At 28.9% G+C, this 16,554-nt stretch overlaps 1 protein-coding gene across 5 annotated transcripts in view; it reads right to left on the reverse strand.

Moving 5' to 3' along the window:
* LOC136071815 (D-2-hydroxyglutarate dehydrogenase, mitochondrial-like) overlaps nucleotides 1–16,554 on the reverse strand; it is a 50,028-nt gene that overhangs the window by 21,451 nt on the left and 12,023 nt on the right. Inside the window, exons 1-5 of one of the 5 annotated variants that reach the window (XM_065797233.1) lie at nucleotides 15,567–16,548; nucleotides 15,311–15,499; nucleotides 15,065–15,178; nucleotides 2,538–2,615; nucleotides 17–57 (exon numbers count right to left, since the gene is read on the reverse strand). In XM_065797233.1, the coding sequence (XP_065653305.1) occupies nucleotides 17–57; nucleotides 2,538–2,611 (115 nt within the window). In that variant the 5' untranslated portion in view covers nucleotides 2,612–2,615; nucleotides 15,065–15,178; nucleotides 15,311–15,499; nucleotides 15,567–16,548. Of the gene's footprint in view, nucleotides 1–16; nucleotides 58–2,537; nucleotides 2,616–15,064; nucleotides 15,179–15,310; nucleotides 15,500–15,566; nucleotides 16,549–16,554 lie in introns of those variants that run through there. The other 4 variants (XM_065797234.1, XM_065797232.1, XM_065797235.1 and 1 more) reach the window with 4 other exon arrangements.

Genomic DNA, 16,554 nt, shown 5'->3' on the forward strand with positions numbered 1-16,554 from the left:
AATAAAAAAAAATTACCAACAAGTCCTGTGTTTCCACCCTGGGGACACAATGCCAGCCTGAAATTATCTCTTTTATATAAGTCTTAAAAACCAAAAAACATTAAAAATATTGATGATAAATATTATCGCAAAATAAAAAATTGAAAAACATTATTTACATTATTGATAGTGTGAATGATTTATAGTTGATAACAGGTAGTCATAAAGATAGATTGTATAACTAAATACCAAATGATTTTTTTGTTTTTAAAGTTTTGAAACTTTTCAAAATTAAAATTTAATTTAAATTGATTTTTTTGAATTATAATAACTTTTAAAATAAAGAAAAACTTAAAAATAAAAAAGTTTTGTTGGAAACATTTTTATATAATTGAAATTATTAAACTTTTTTTAGAAATTTGCCCCATTAATTTGGTCCGGTAAGTTATTCTAGTGATTTTCTACTTTTGGCATTGATATAAACCATTTTTACAGCACTCATAACCTGCCCAAGATCACGAAGGCTAGATTTTCTTGTCTCTACTCTGACTTTTTATAAGCGTAGAACTCAAAAAAATGGGTTTTGTTAAACCTTATTAATAGTTCTAATAAAGATTCTTAAACTCTGCAACCGCTCTTAGAGAAACTGATTCCAACAACAGCTGTTATATATAAGAGTATCAACTGAGTTATGCTGCAAATGGAGGCGTTTTTGTTAGTGCCTTTAGCATACATTATCAAGGCTACATAAAGAACTTTTTGTTACCATATTGATTAGCGGGTATAAAGCAACAGTTGCTTAGGGTGTCAATCACTATCCAAGTATCCAGTAAACAACATCCAAAAATCATTCATTTTGTTTTGCACTGAATTCAGTATCTGTAGATAATATCTTACTATTGACTTTTTAAAATTTATTTCTGTAGTAAAATACTTTTTAGATGGCTAACTGTTGAGCAATAATATTGGCGTTATGTTGATAGTAAATAGCATCTTTGTATAAACATAGATGTTGTTTTATGGACTGCAGAATATTGGCAATCATCCATTCTTGGTCACCACAGGTTTTAATCATAAGCAGAGGCTGATGTTTAATATGTGTATCAGCTAAAGCACTCTGAAAGGCTGAAAATGAACTAAGTGGGTCAGCATTAAAGCTTTCAAAGATAACATGCATCTGAAGTTATTGTATGAATGTAACTGTGTCTCTAATTTTACCAGATAATATTTAGATTGTGTATTTCTATACATATTTTGATAAGAAAAAGCAATGTTGCGCTCACTAATATTGCTAGAGTTTATCCATGGTATAAGGTCGTTGACTTTTTTTAACAATAAACTAATGGGTGCACTTGCTAGAATTATGACAAGGCAAGATAATTTAGATGCTGTTATTTGAGTTAAATAACAATTTATTTGCCATGAGTGGCATTTTTTGCATAGCAGCTTGATACTACATCTTTTATAATATAAATAAGTGGTAGATTGACATTTTGGACTTAGCAGTATGCTAGGATCAGCAAATTGCAACTCAATGAATTAAGTAGTATGTCAGGTTTAGCAGATATCAGGCAAGTTTCTCCTGAATAGTTTTTGTGTATTTAGGTTTGACTAATATCATAGCTCCACCTGCCTTTTTAAGGACTCCCTTTCAGCTGCATTTACAAGAAGTATTGTGAGACATAACTTCTGTGATAGTAATGAATAGAATATTTAAAACATCTACTCCCTTTAATTGGTTTTTATCTGTCAGATAGTCTATAAAAATAAATAGCCTATTTAAAACTGTAAGGTGTCTATAGAAATGAATAGCTAATTTAGAAATCTGCCCTCCTCAATTGGTTTTTACATATCGTCATCTGTTTTTTTTCATGCGCATCTTTTGGTAAAATATCACGTGTGCATCATGACACACTGTATGTACTAATAAAAAATGTATGTACAAAGAAACTGTACATATCAATGTATGTACAAAATATATGTACAAAAAAACTGTACCTATCAATGACACACTGTATGTGCTGGTATCAGTAGTGTTTTAATTAAAAAATATTATAAAAACCCAGTAATATTTTTTATACAGATTCTATTCTATTAAAATTTTAAAAACTTTGAAAACTAATAAACTTTATGTTTCTTAAACCAAGACTTATATTCATCTGTTGATTTTTTTTTTAGTTGTTTAAGGTTAATGAGGTAATCAGTTTAAACTTCTTGAAAAATTAGTTTTTTACATTTTAGAGGTATCACCTGACAGACAATAAATTTAACTTAGCTCTTAAATTAATAAACTCTGGATATTGAATTAATAAAATCTGATCGGAGTGAGAGTTATGCAATAAATAGTTAAAATTAAAATAATTTCAATTTTGAAGAAAATGCATAGTATTTAAAAATAAAATTAAACAAAAAACTTAGAAATAATCAGAAGAGAAAAGCTGTGAGTTTAAAAAAATATCTTTATAGTAAAAGATTCATTGAAGGCAAATTATGAATTAAAAAAAAATATCATTATAGAAAAATGACAAGCTATCAGTTTAATAAATAAAGCTACTAACGTGCGTTGATTGCAGTATTTAACAATATTTGAAACCTCCTCAGTTGTTTTTGGTCTTAATAATACTTTACTCATTCCTCTAAAATGAAAAAATAAAAAAATAAAAAAAAATCACTCAACAAATGTAAAAAATAACATATTAAACACAAAATAAACATTTGAACATAATCTGAGTAAAAAAATAGTTATTTTAAAATCAAGTTATTTTGAATTGATTCAATGGCATCATGTACTAAAACTCATAGAATAAACACACTTAAATCAATTATCAAGTCTGTAGATTGCGACATATATTATGAAGACTATTAATAAAACAGAGAAGGCGAGCTCTTACTCAAAAAAAAAAAGTTAGTTTTGCTTGGTTTGCATTTATTCGTGTTTAAATCAAAAAAAAATGTTGCCCAAATATTTTTTTTATCATTCTCTTTAATATGAACATAATATGTGTCAGAGGTTCAAGATCTCTTTAAGTTCTTTTATCAGAAATTTTAAAACTAAAAAACCTTAAAAAAATAGTGTATAAACCCATTTAAATTAAATCTTTAATATTATGTATTGTGCCTCATCAAATCAGCTTGGCAACAACTTTAATAATCATCAAGAATGATAAAATACAAGACACACATTTAAAATAATACTAAAACATGTTTTGACTTGTTTAACAAATTATGTTTTGACTTTTAATTGAAGTTATTTAAAAGTGACATTGGGGTGATTAAAAGTATTCCCATTTTTTAATGGGTGATTTAACATTTAATATTCGCATATTCTTTAACATACCAATATTATAAATATAATTGTTTCCATATATTAACTGACTGGGCCCCAGTCCAGTCTGGCCAAGTATGGAACTTGTTACAAACTTGGCCCCAGCAAAAGATTTAGCAGGAATTGATAGCAGTGTTAGTAATTTTTTTTTAATTTTAAATATAAATTTATGCACATATTTACTATTTATTAAATACACGCATATAATATGGTTATAAATGAATCTCAACACATATGTTTGCTATTTTTTTATAAACTTTAGTAGGGGAGAGTTGCCAAAATTGAAACACCAAATGAATAAATATTTTTTAACCAAAGCTGGTTTAACTATGAAAACATTTATACTTTTTATACTTTTAACCATAGTTTGACTCAACTAATTGCACTTATATTAAAAAGAAATTGTGTTTTGGCAAGCCATAATTTTGTTCTAATCAAGACAACTGGTATTCTAAATTTGAATAATTTCCTTATTTGGAGCATATTCCTAACTTGAACAGCTTGTCTCTTTTCAAAAAATACCAAGAAAAATCAACAGAAATCACTTAAAAATCATTTTCATTTTTACAGTGACATTTTAACAATTCATTCAAAACATATAACAAGATTAAAACTGGATGGGCAAAATGAAATCCTACAAACAAAAGCTTTAATTACTATGAAATTTATTTCATTAATTAGAAATCTTTAAAAAAAGCATTATTTTTGAGGTAACTATTTATCTTAAAATTACGCCTGAACTTCTTCTTCAACCCTTTCATTTCTATTGGGGAAAATGTTATAGCTCCTATCAAGGAAACTTTTAACAATTTTGTTATATCAATTTTGTTAGTATCATGCTTGCAGCATTTATAAGATAAGTTCATGTTATTACTTGTATTAAATCCCATTGCATTAAACACAAAAAACCGTATAACCATTTTTTGTGTTTAATGCAATCGGATTTAATACAAGTAATAAATTACTTGTATTAAATCCCATTAATAAATTACCGGAGCACATTTTTTGTGGGATAACTTTCAAAATTACTTAAAACGCAGAAAATATGTTTTACTAGAAAAATGTAAAAATATAGCTATGAAACATTTTATTTCAAAAATAAATTGAAATGCTCCAGTTAAGGCACTCTCACCTGTTTATATGGTGTAGTATTTGGAGAGAAAAAAATTATGGTCAGAAGAATGTGTGGTGTGACTCTAACAAAATAAAAAAATCTATGGTCTTAGACACAGATAGGGAATAGTGAGTGCATCAGACAAGGTGCATAAAAAAAGATTCAGGTGGTTTGGATATGTTAAGCAATGAGAATGCAAGTGATTTAAGTATAAGCATCTAGAGAGCTGTTTTAGGAGAAGCAGAGCTTTAGAAGAAAAAATAAAGATAAAAGTAATAAAACTTGCTTTAAGGTGATGGTGATAATAGTGATGGTGATGATCATGATGAGCTTGATGATGTTTATTTATACACATTTCTCTCTTTTTATATATATATATATATCTGTTTTTTTTAAACATCTTCGCTTTCAAGATTTAAAGTTGGAAGTTACTGAAAGAGAAAAGATGAAGATTGTAGAGCAAGATAACAATTGACGGACGACTTAAAAGATTGCTAATTATATGAATCAGGAAAGCAAGATGAAGGAAGCGAATTCCAAAGAACTCATGTTCGAGGAAAAAAAAGGTTTGGCTGCAAGAGCAGGTCAAACTATGTTTACAATGCGACCTCTTTTTTATTTTTTTATTTATGTAAAAATATTATTAAAGTATTTATATAATTATTTTTTAGTTTTTTACATAATTTTATTTATAATACTAAATATAAATCATTAAAAAATAAAAAATAGTATAATTAATAATTTTAATAAAACGTTAGAATAAAAAAGATTTGTTTGCTAATTCTCCTAACATTAAATTTGCGCGCAGACATATAAAAGTTTTACATAATAAGCAAGTTTTCATTTCATTAAAGCTTATTTTTTAATTGTTTAGAGACATTTTCAAATAACTTGTTAAGTGTAGATAACTAAAATAAAAAACAACACATGTATGCTATGTTTAATACCCTTTTTTTTTGCTTGGCAAAAAAAGTCCTTTTTAATAGTATTAGTTGCTGTTATGAAACAAACTACTGTACTGTAAGCTATATTTTATACTATAAACTTAAAAATAAATATTTAAAATAAAAATCTAATGAGGAAAAAAGAGGTTCGAAAAGAGGTTGTTAAGTTCCTAAAGCACTGCCTCAAAGGACACATGGTCAAGATGATGGGTAATGATAACACATTTCAAAAAAATGCTTGTTTGGCTGTGTAGAAAATAAGAATAATGGAAGAAAAAATACGCTCACAAGATCAATAATCAAGAAGAAAATAATAAAAAGAAGGTAGAAGAACTAAAACAAAAAGAGTTTAAAGTTTTCTGGTACACAGACAGTGATAGTCTTCCAGACTCTGACGAAGCTTTTATGCCTCCTGTTTATTGACATCTCTTTATAAAGCTTGTGGTATTAACATTGAGGAGTTGAAGATCTCAAAATCAAAATTTGACCACGAAAGCACACACTGTAGTAGAGTTAGAAGCCCAGATCATTCAAGAGCAGAACATGTTCAAAGTCAGAGGCTTAAAGCAAGTGATTCATTTTGATACTAAATTTGGAAGGCAGTACACCAGTGAGGAAGGAATTTCCATAACTCATGAAAGGATAGCTGTGAGTTTTTCTTCTCCTGAAGCTGACCCTTTAGATTTTCTGCTTGGCAATTTGAAAATTAAAAGCTCCAAGGGAAGCAACCAGGTAGTAGCCAATCAAAGTATCCTCAAATACTATGAGCTATCAGATCTAATAATTGGGGTGTGCTAACACCACAGATAGCAACACAGGAAAGGACAATGGAGCTATAAGGAATGTTATTGTTTATGCTTTGGTGAGGTCCATTCTCTGGCTAATGTGCAGACATCACATATATGAGAGACATGTCATGAAGCTTGTTTTAGGTACAACAAAAACTCCAAGCAAACACCTCTATATTTTACTTCAGAAGCTATGGCTGTAAATACATAGAGAAGTTAATAAACTTGAAAAAATTGTCAAATTTATATGGTCTCAAGATGCATTTAGACCAGGAAATCTTTTGCATCAACTTGCAATTGAAATTGAAGAATTTTGCACAACAGCACTTCAGAGAAACACTTTACAAGAGAAGACTACAAGTATCTTTACCAGCTACTGGCTTACTTCCTGGGTGCAGATATAACTAATTTCTTCTTTAAGCAGCTGGGAGCTCATGATGAGGCCAGGTTTATGAGAGACTGTCTTTACCTTCTTGTCCTACAGATGACACAGAACTATCATACAAATGATTCAAAAAAAAATAGACCTCCTATCTCAAGAACATAAACACTGCTACAAATTACATTGTGTTTTTCCGTGGTCTGTTTTTTCCTACAGCAACTCAAGCTCCTTCAAATGACCTAAGAGCTTTTAAGATACGAACTCCAAATGTCAGATGATTAAAAAGGCTATGCAGAGATTGGGAAAGTTCTTAACAAAAGCCTTCTACGACACACTTGGTATCTAGCTCCCCAGCTTGTAGTTTTGTCTTTTGCTGACAGGGATCTAGATGCCAACATTAAGAACAACATCCATAACAAATTGCCATATTTTGCTGTTCCAGAAAAATAATATATGCTGCATGAGAAACCCGGTATTCCTATTTGTCCTAAAAATCACTAAGGAAGAGCTTTGGCTGTGGAAGGAGCAAGATATAGCTGTTTGCAAAAGTGAGACCCTTTATGCCATTTGTCAAGTTCTCTGCTTGTGCAAATTAGCTTGCAGTGGTAAATGATCGGGCAGAACATTACATAAAGCTGATCCAAGACTTTATTGGAAGGACACATAACAAGAAAGGACTACAGGATACTCTTTAGGCAATTACTAAACATTTTTATACAGACTTGTAGCATGTAAATTGTTAAAGGGAGGGGATCATTTTTGAAAAATTAAACAGTTTAGAATAGCAAACACATATCATGCTAATTTTCATTAACAAAAAAGGAAGTCAATTGCACCTAACAATTTACACCTAACAACTTCTTACCCAAACACACATGCCAACCCTCAGAATTAGGAAAAATGAGGTCGTCAATAATTTGCCCACCTCAATCTTTTAAAGGCCGGTATCAGGTCGGAAAAAAAATTTGATACAAAGGTCTTACCATATTTATTTATTTAATAAACTAAACTATTAATTTCAAATACTTGGAATTTTATTGCTTAGATTATTAAATTATTTTACAAAATAACCTGTCCTTTTAAGTTTATTTATTATTTTCTAGGTTGTCCATAAAAACAGACAGCAAGTATCCAAGAAAGTTACAAAGAAGTGCCAGCAGAACACCTAACAACTATCATCACCTTTTTGTAGCTTTCAACTCAATTTAGAACTATCATCTGAAATGAAATTTTCACACAAAATGTATTTTCTTTATTCTATTAGATATATATTAATTAAAAACCAGTGTTTTCTGAGTGTTTTAAATTTAAAACTATCTATATTCGGAACTTTAAACTATAATATTCAGGAAAAATTATATTATATAGGCGTTGTCTAAAACCACCTTCTTTACCTTAGAGTTGATTTGGGAAGCTGAAAATTTCACTATAAGCTACTAATACATAATGATAAGAATTGAACTTTTCCAAATTTTGATTTTTTTTTTAGGCTTGTTCGCTCCAATAGCCTAGACCTTTGTTTGGATATTCATTTGACATCATTTTTAAAAACTCTACTGTAAGTTTTACTAAAGCCTGTACTTTAGGTGATACTCTTAATCCAAGTTGACAGTAGGCTTCTTGATAATCATTTTTTTTTATTTTGTAGTTGGGTTCTAAAGTCATTGCGAAATAACTAACTTTAACTTCTCTTAAGCATTAAAGTGCCTGTAGTATGAAAGAAAGATGTTCATCATTATCTAGTGAAAAAGTCTTGATCCAATCATTTAAAATATCTATATTATCAAGAAGTTTTGAACACTGTTCTCACTTAAATTGCCCACCATGAAGCCTTGCTCCTTTAAAGCCCAGTTTTTCATTTCACTCCTCTGCTTTAAAACAAAATTCTTTAGATTTTGTATATGAATCAAGATAATTAAAAACCTTATTGGTGTTTCCACTGAGAATGTGTAGCTCCAACGGAGCAAGAACTTTTATAACCTTTTTTCATCTGGTAAATCAATAAGTGGTTGGTCTACATAGTTATGATAGGATACAGCAGATAACTTTGATTTCTTAATTCTATTTCTGCAAGTATTATAAGATTTAGCAGGGGTTGATAGCCGGGGCTAGAAAATAAATTATAATGCTTAATATATTATAATTTTATGCTCATATTTACTATTTATTAAATACTGGCATACATTATCATAGATTGCAAGCAACCACTATTAAGTTATGAGTTACTTTAAAATAGAGAACAAGTTTAAATACTAGGAAACATAACTGAAGACTTAAAAAAATGTAAGTTGTCTAAAAAAGGAAAAAATAAAGATGGATAAGAGTTATAAGGTCTTTTTAATGTCCAAGGAAAAAAAATTGAATCAATAAAAGTTTTTATAGAATAAAGGGACAGATACAATAAAAGGATATAACTTGTTGAATAAAAAGCCAAGAATGAGTTTTGGTTTATCGTTATAGTGATAAAAGTTTGTTTGAGCATTGACCATGATTGTATTTGTAGAAAAAAGAAAGAAATGCAACCTTACTAATAATGGAAGAATGGCTCAAGCTTGGCAGATAAAGCAGGTCTAATTACATTTACAATGTGCTTTTAGACTTTGTCTGAGAGTAAGAGGGTAGTTATTTTCATTATAGGAATGCCAACAATATTGCAATTTTTTTTTTTGCAGTTAATAAATAAGTTTTGTTGCCTAACAAAAACTGTGGATTTTAAATCCAGAATTTAAATCCATAAACCACTGCAAGCCTTAGGCTGTTAGAGAGGAGAGTATAGACCTAAAACTAAAAAGTTAAGACTTTTTGTCAAGACAAGAGTACAAAGTTGAGTCGTCAGCAAACAGAGCCACTTTAGATTTCATGAAGATTGTTATTGTAGATAAGAAACAATACAGGAACAAAGATAGAACCTTGTGGTACCCTTAAAGCTACTTGAAATAAAGAAGAGGGTAGGCCTTCAAGAATAACTTTACTACTGCAGTTAGAAATAAATAATTTAATAACCTCTAAACCTTTATATAAAGCAACTAATAACAGAGTGAAGACTAATCATAGAATAGTTGATAAGGTCAAAGTGTTTTCTTAAGTTTTGAAAAATTAGAACCACATATTTAGCATCTTTTTAAATTTTGCAAAAATTGAAGAGAGTTCTGGAGAACAATTTTTTAAGACTATGTTGGAAATTTTGTCTAAAGCATTGGAAGCCAGAGTGATTTCGATGTTTAACAATGGGTTAATCTGTATAACTGCCAGGAAGAGTATGACCATTATATTCAAGAGTTGAATTAAAGTAAGATTTCTTTGCAAATAAATATGCTTTATTAAGGGGAGAAGTAAAAAGTTCAGACCCATAAATTAGAGATTAAATGTTAGACTTACTTAACAAATGACACTGTTGAAGACTTACCAAAATTCTCCAGTACCTAACATCTGAGATAAGATACAAGATTTAGTAAACTGAGAATAACAGAGCTTAATATCAGGCAGGACTTTTTTATATTGGCTTCTTGCAGTGATAAAAGGACATTTGTTCTTAAAGGAGATGTTCTTGTAAAAAAGATGAAAAAAATGATTATTTAATAAAGTAACTACTCAAGATGGTGAAAAATGTGGAGTAGAATACGGCTTCACTTAAAATTGAAGAGAATTAATAAAAGCTTTCAAACTTTTACTCCATAAGGAATAAAAGCTTTCAAGATGCACTTTGTGCATACATATTATGGATATAAACATATGTTTGCTATTTATTTAGATGCTGGCATGCAATATCCTTTCATTGTTATATAAACTTTAGTATTTATATGGTGTAGTATTTGCCAAAGAGAAGATGATCAGATGGATGTGTGGTGTGACTTTAGTAAGACATGAAAAGGAGGCATAATTTTGAACAGATTGGAAAAAACTTTGTATCGAACAACGGTTATTAGAAAAGATTAAAGTAATTTAGGTATCAGCATGTAGAGAGGTAGAGAATGAGCTTTAGTAAAAAAAAAAATGCTGTAGATTGTTTATATAGGAGAAACAGCATAAAAGAGGCTAAAGCCTGGTAATGATGATCACAACCATCATTTTAATTATCATGATCATCAGCCTTCCTCTTTTATGCTGTTGATGATGATGATAATGATGATGATAATGATGATAATGATGATGATTGCGATCATCATCATCATCATCATCATCATCATCATGATAATAATAATGATTATGATGATCATGTTGCCATAATAATTTATGATCTTATAATATAAACTTACGGAAACCTAAGTTTATTTAAAAACTTGTATTTAAATATGGGTCATTCCATACCAACTGGACCAAGGTCCAACATTGACCCTCTCAGATTTTGATGAAACTTTGTGGGTTTGTCAATATTAATGAGAAAAGCAATTCCTGAAATCTTCAGCATAAAATCTTTTGTGGTTCATGAGATATGGTCATTTGAAATTTCTGCTTTTTCCAAAAATAAAAAATTCAGTAGCAAAAACATGATTTGTTCATTCTTTGAAGCTCTTTATTTTAAAAACAAAATTTCAGAAAACCTTATAGTTTTTTTATTGAATACAACTCTAGACTTACTTTAATAAAACTTTGACATTGAATTCTTGAATGTCACATTTTTTCCATAATGGCTACCTAAAAAAACGAAAAAGTTGTTTGCAAGTATAAAAAGTTGGTTTTTGATGAGTCAATATACAAAACCTGCAATACAAGAAGTGAAAAGAAATATTTTATTAATTTCTATATATGGTAGGCTTCTACATTTTTAGAAATTTACTGATAAAATACAATTCAGTAAAAAATTATAGACCTTTAAAAATGGCTGCCGCTAAAACTTAGGAAAATGTGCCTTCACTTCAAACCACCACTAACCTAGGATCAACACTGGTTTTAGTAAGATTTTTTTTTTTTCTTCTTATTTAGTAGACTTTATTACAGTGGTTTCAGAAAAAAAATAGCGGGTACTTATGGGGAAGTTACAAAATCAGAACAATGAAAATTGCCCAAAATGCATTAAAAACAATAAAAATAAAGTTATTGTTGTACTTTAGTTTGTATTATATATTGTAATATAAAGTATGTATGAATTTAAAAGTATTTCATAATCATTACTAGAAATAAGTCTTTAGTTAAGTCTGAATTAAACTCGATTTTTAAATAGCCCTAGCTCTTTCCTGCCCCCTCCCCCATCCATTTACTTTTAAACATTCACACTTTATCCAAGAACTTAGGAAAAAAAATGTAATTAAACAATTCTCCTTACATGGTACGTCTGGTTTTATGTCTGATGTATGAAGTGCCTTTATGCCCAAACACACCACTAAACATACACATATTAAAACTGAAATTTAGTTTTTAATGTTTTCACATAAAACTTATTAGTAGCCTATTAAGTAAAACTGAAATGAAAGACTTTTAGTCTAATTTACCTGATATTTAATATCATGACTATAAATTTTATAATATTTTTTCAATACATTCACGATTTCACCCTTCCTCATTAATTTGACTTATTTGATTATCATTTTCAAATTTAGATTAGAACTTATACCAAGTTAGTTATTTGAGTTATTTGACTTGTCAACATAGTGCACAAGTTGATTGTGAAATAAATAATATTATTATGTAATAAACAATCAATATAAACAATGAACCTTTCAAATGATTTTTGCTAAAAAACTAAGACCAAAGTGGTTTATTCCTATTAGAGGTGCTTCAGGTCTCCATTAAGTATGTGTTTGTGAGTACCACCAAAATACAAAACTTTTAGCATTACAAATACCAGATATTTCAGACTATGAAGACCTCTTGGCATTAGTTGTATGTGACTAAACAAATCAAGACTGCATGCTGCACATTTGCCCAGATACCAACACACTAAAAGAGTATCTTACTGCTTTGTTTGATAGACATGGCATGGAAGATATCACCTTTAATCAGCGGCAAAAAGCCAACAAAAAACATGATATAGTTCCAGTCACTCTTCCTATGTGTGATTTTATTGAAAAAGATTGTAAAGTAATATACCAATTAAGAGACCACTATTATATAGCCAAAAATCAATTAACAAGTAACCATATTTAATCATTACCAAGTAATCATATTTTACATAAAATGTAAAAATGTTTGTAACATTTCAGATCATTTGCAACATAATACAAACTCAGTTCATTGTTTCATTTATGAAGTAATAAAACAAAAGATTTGTTGCCTTTAACCATTGCATTTATTTTAGTGATGGTGCATGTTCACAATACAAAAAATTATAAAAACATATCTAACTTATGTCACCATGAACTAGATCATAAAGTATCTGCAGATTGGCATTTTTTTGCTACATTACATAGAAAGAGTGCTTGCCATGGTGTTGGGGGCTTAATCAAAAGACTTGTAGCTAAGGCCAGTTGACAATCACTTGCAGATCCTATCAATTCACTTGAGAAAATGTATGATTGGTGTAGGCAAAATATATTTTCAATACATTTCAAATGACACAATTGTACTATATTGCATAAACTTTACAGATGAGACAGGTGTCATTTGACAATATGTATACTAATGTTAATGTATCTAAAATTCAGCATATAGTTCCAATTGCTTCTCTTTCACCAGGAATTAATATACCATGTGTCTATGATGCGAAATGATTTTTAGGCAATATTGCGGAAATATCTAAAGAAAATCAAAATGTTTTTATCAAGTTCATGAAGCAGTCTGTTTCCTTAAACACTATTACTTGGCCACATAAAGAGGATACTTCCTGTGTTCCAATAAGGCATATTTTGTGCAAAATTTCATCTTTAAAAGTTCAATCAACTCGTAAATGGTATGAACTATCAGCTCAAGAAAAAACTATTTAGATAAATTATTTCATCTATTTATCTATCTTTTATATTATTATCTTTATTTCATTTATCAATCATTTCAGCTCAAGAAAAAACTGAATTATTTCATTGCACAATAGCATAAGTAACATAATTGAATAACAGCTTCGCAAAATTATTATAAACTTGAATTATTTGATTTAAAAATGGTTTTTTAGCAAAAATCATTTGAAAGATTCATTGTTTATATTGATTGTTTATTACATAATAATATTATTTATTTCACAATCAACTTGCACTATGTTGACAAGTCAAATAACTCAAATAACTAACTTGGTATAAGTTCTAATCTAAATTTGAAAATGATAATCAAATAAGTCAAATTAATGAGGAAGGGTGAAATCGTGAATGTATTGAAAAAATATTATAAAATTTATAGTCATGATATTAAATATCAGGTAAATTAGACTAAAAGTCTTTCATTTCAGTTTTACTTAATAGGCTACTAATAAGTTTTATGTGAAAACATTAAAAACTAAATTTCAGTTTTAATATGTGTATGTTTAGTGGTGTGTTTGGGCATAAAGGCACTTCATACATCAGACATAAAACCAGACGTACCATGTAAGGAGAATTGTTTAATTACATTTTTTTTCCTAAGTTCTTGGATAAAGTGTGAATGTTTAAAAGTAAATGGATGGGGGAGGGGGCAGGAAAGAGCTAGGGCTATTTAAAAATCGAGTTTAATTCAGACTTAACTAAAGACTTATTTCTAGTAATGATTATGAAATACTTTTAAATTCATACATACTTTATATTACAATATATAATACAAACTAAAGTACAACAATAACTTTATTTTTATTGTTTTTAATGCATTTTGGGCAATTTTCATTGTTCTGATTTTGTAACTTCCCCATAAGTACCCGCTATTTTTTTTCTGAAACCACTGTAATAAAGTCTACTAAATTAGAAGAAAAAAAAAATCTTATTAAAACCAGTGTTGATCCTAGGTTAGCGGTGGTTTGAAGTGAAGGCACATTTTCCTAAGTTTTAGCGGCAGCCATTTTTAAAGGTCTATAATTTTTTACTGAATTGTATCTTATCAGTAAATTTCTAAAAATGTAGAAGCCTACCATATATAGAAATTAATAAAATATTTCTTTTCACTTCTTGTATTGCAGGTTTTGTATATTGACTCATCAAAAACCAACTTTTTATACTTGCAAACAACTTTTTCGTTTTTTTAGGTAGCCATTATGGAAAAAATGTGACATTCAAGAATTCAATGTCAAAGTTTTATTAAAGTAAGTCTAGAGTTGTATTCAATAAAAAAACTATAAGGTTTTCTGAAATTTTGTTTTTAAAATAAAGAGCTTCAAAGAATGAACAAATCATGTTTTTGCTACTGAATTTTTTATTTTTGGAAAAAGCAGAAATTTCAAATGACCATATCTCATGAACCACAATAGATTTTATGCTGAAGTTTTCAGGAGCTACTTTTCTCATTGATATCAACAAACCCAAGTTACATCAAAATCTAAGGGGATCCATGTTGAAATCCTAAAATTTTGGTCTATTTGGCATGGAATGACCCATATGTCTTTTTAGATAGTAGTTAAAAACAAATAACAAGTGCATTGTTGTATCTAACTCAATTTTGTATTTAAAATTAAAATTAATTAACATTTCCTTGTTGAAGACTGACCTTTTCTATGTTTTATGAACTTAGACCAAAACGGTGTATTCCTATTCAAAGTACTTTAGGTCTCCATTCAGTATCATAATCACAAACATATACTATGTGTGAGTACTTTTGGCACTAAAAATTGACGATTTCAGACTATAACGACTTTAAAGACCTCTTGATATTTTTTGTATGTGACTTAACAAATTGAGACTGCAAGCTGCACAGTTAAGATAACGCGTAGATATCAACACACTAAAAGAGTACCTTACTGTTTCGCTTGATTAACACAGCATGGAAGAAATTATCTTTAGTAGCAAAAAGCAAACAAAAAATATAACATAGTTCCAGTAAATCTTCCAGTGGATGATTTTATTAAAAAAAACTTGTCAACAAATATATCAATTAAGAGACCATTATTATATAGCCAGAAGTCAAACAGCATATTTGCAGCATCTAAAAATAACATAAACAAGTCATCATATTTTAATATTACTAGGACTTTGATAAAAATTTTTTTTACATTTTTCAACATTTTTTTTATTTCAAGATGCAGTACAAGGTTTCTATTTGAACAACAGTCAAGCAACATTGCATCTTTTTGTTATTTACTATGTGATAGAAAATAAGATATCACCATGATCGGTTGAAATTTGGACGATTTTAAATTGAGTTTTCTCAAAAACCACTTAATGAATTGCAGGCTTGGACGGGAATGGCGTGCGATTCCAGTCTTCGTTAGACCACGCATATACCTTTTTTTTGACAATATAACCACGGTTGCTAAGATATTTTAACAATTTTAATTTAGGTTTATTTAAACGCATTTCAGGAATTTATTAAAAAAAGTTAACTAAACTAAATTAAAAAGAACATAAAAAAAACTTCAGAAAGAAAAGAATTATTAACGAAAAAGAAAAAAAAATTAAACTTAACTAAAAAAAAATCAAATTCGAAGCGCTAATTATTTTAAGTTACGTTTTTACGTTTCAAATTAATAACTTTTATCTTCTAGACGTTTTTTCAAAAGTTTCAGAAAAGCTTTTACAAATTACTTTTAACGACCGTTTAATATATATATGAGTATATTGACCCTGATACTAAGCATCGTCATTTAAAAAGGAACCACCAAACAATGGAAGACGCAATATTGATAGCTGGAAATGATCAAAATTTTACCGTACAAGAACGAGATGAAATTTTGAATAGCGCCCTCAATATATACCTAAGTGAACGCAGGGGGGTTCGCTTTGAATCAATGGAGGGCACTGATGCTACACTAGAATCAATTGATAGTTCCGACGAAAGCTCCATTAACGACGAATATAGCTCAACATCGGATTCGGACTATTAAAGTTATTGTACTTATGTCTTCTTAATTGCGTTTTTTAATCCAACAAATTATGTTACGCATTTGAATAATAAGTCTTCTTCGTTTATCGTAATATAAAAATATATTTAAAAAAAATCGAAGCTTTTACATTTATCACAAAATAGACGTGCTTAGTTCG

Source organism: Hydra vulgaris, chromosome 05, assembly GCF_038396675.1.
Source record: "Hydra vulgaris chromosome 05, alternate assembly HydraT2T_AEP".
Classification (NCBI taxonomy): Eukaryota; Metazoa; Cnidaria; class Hydrozoa; order Anthoathecata; family Hydridae; genus Hydra; species Hydra vulgaris.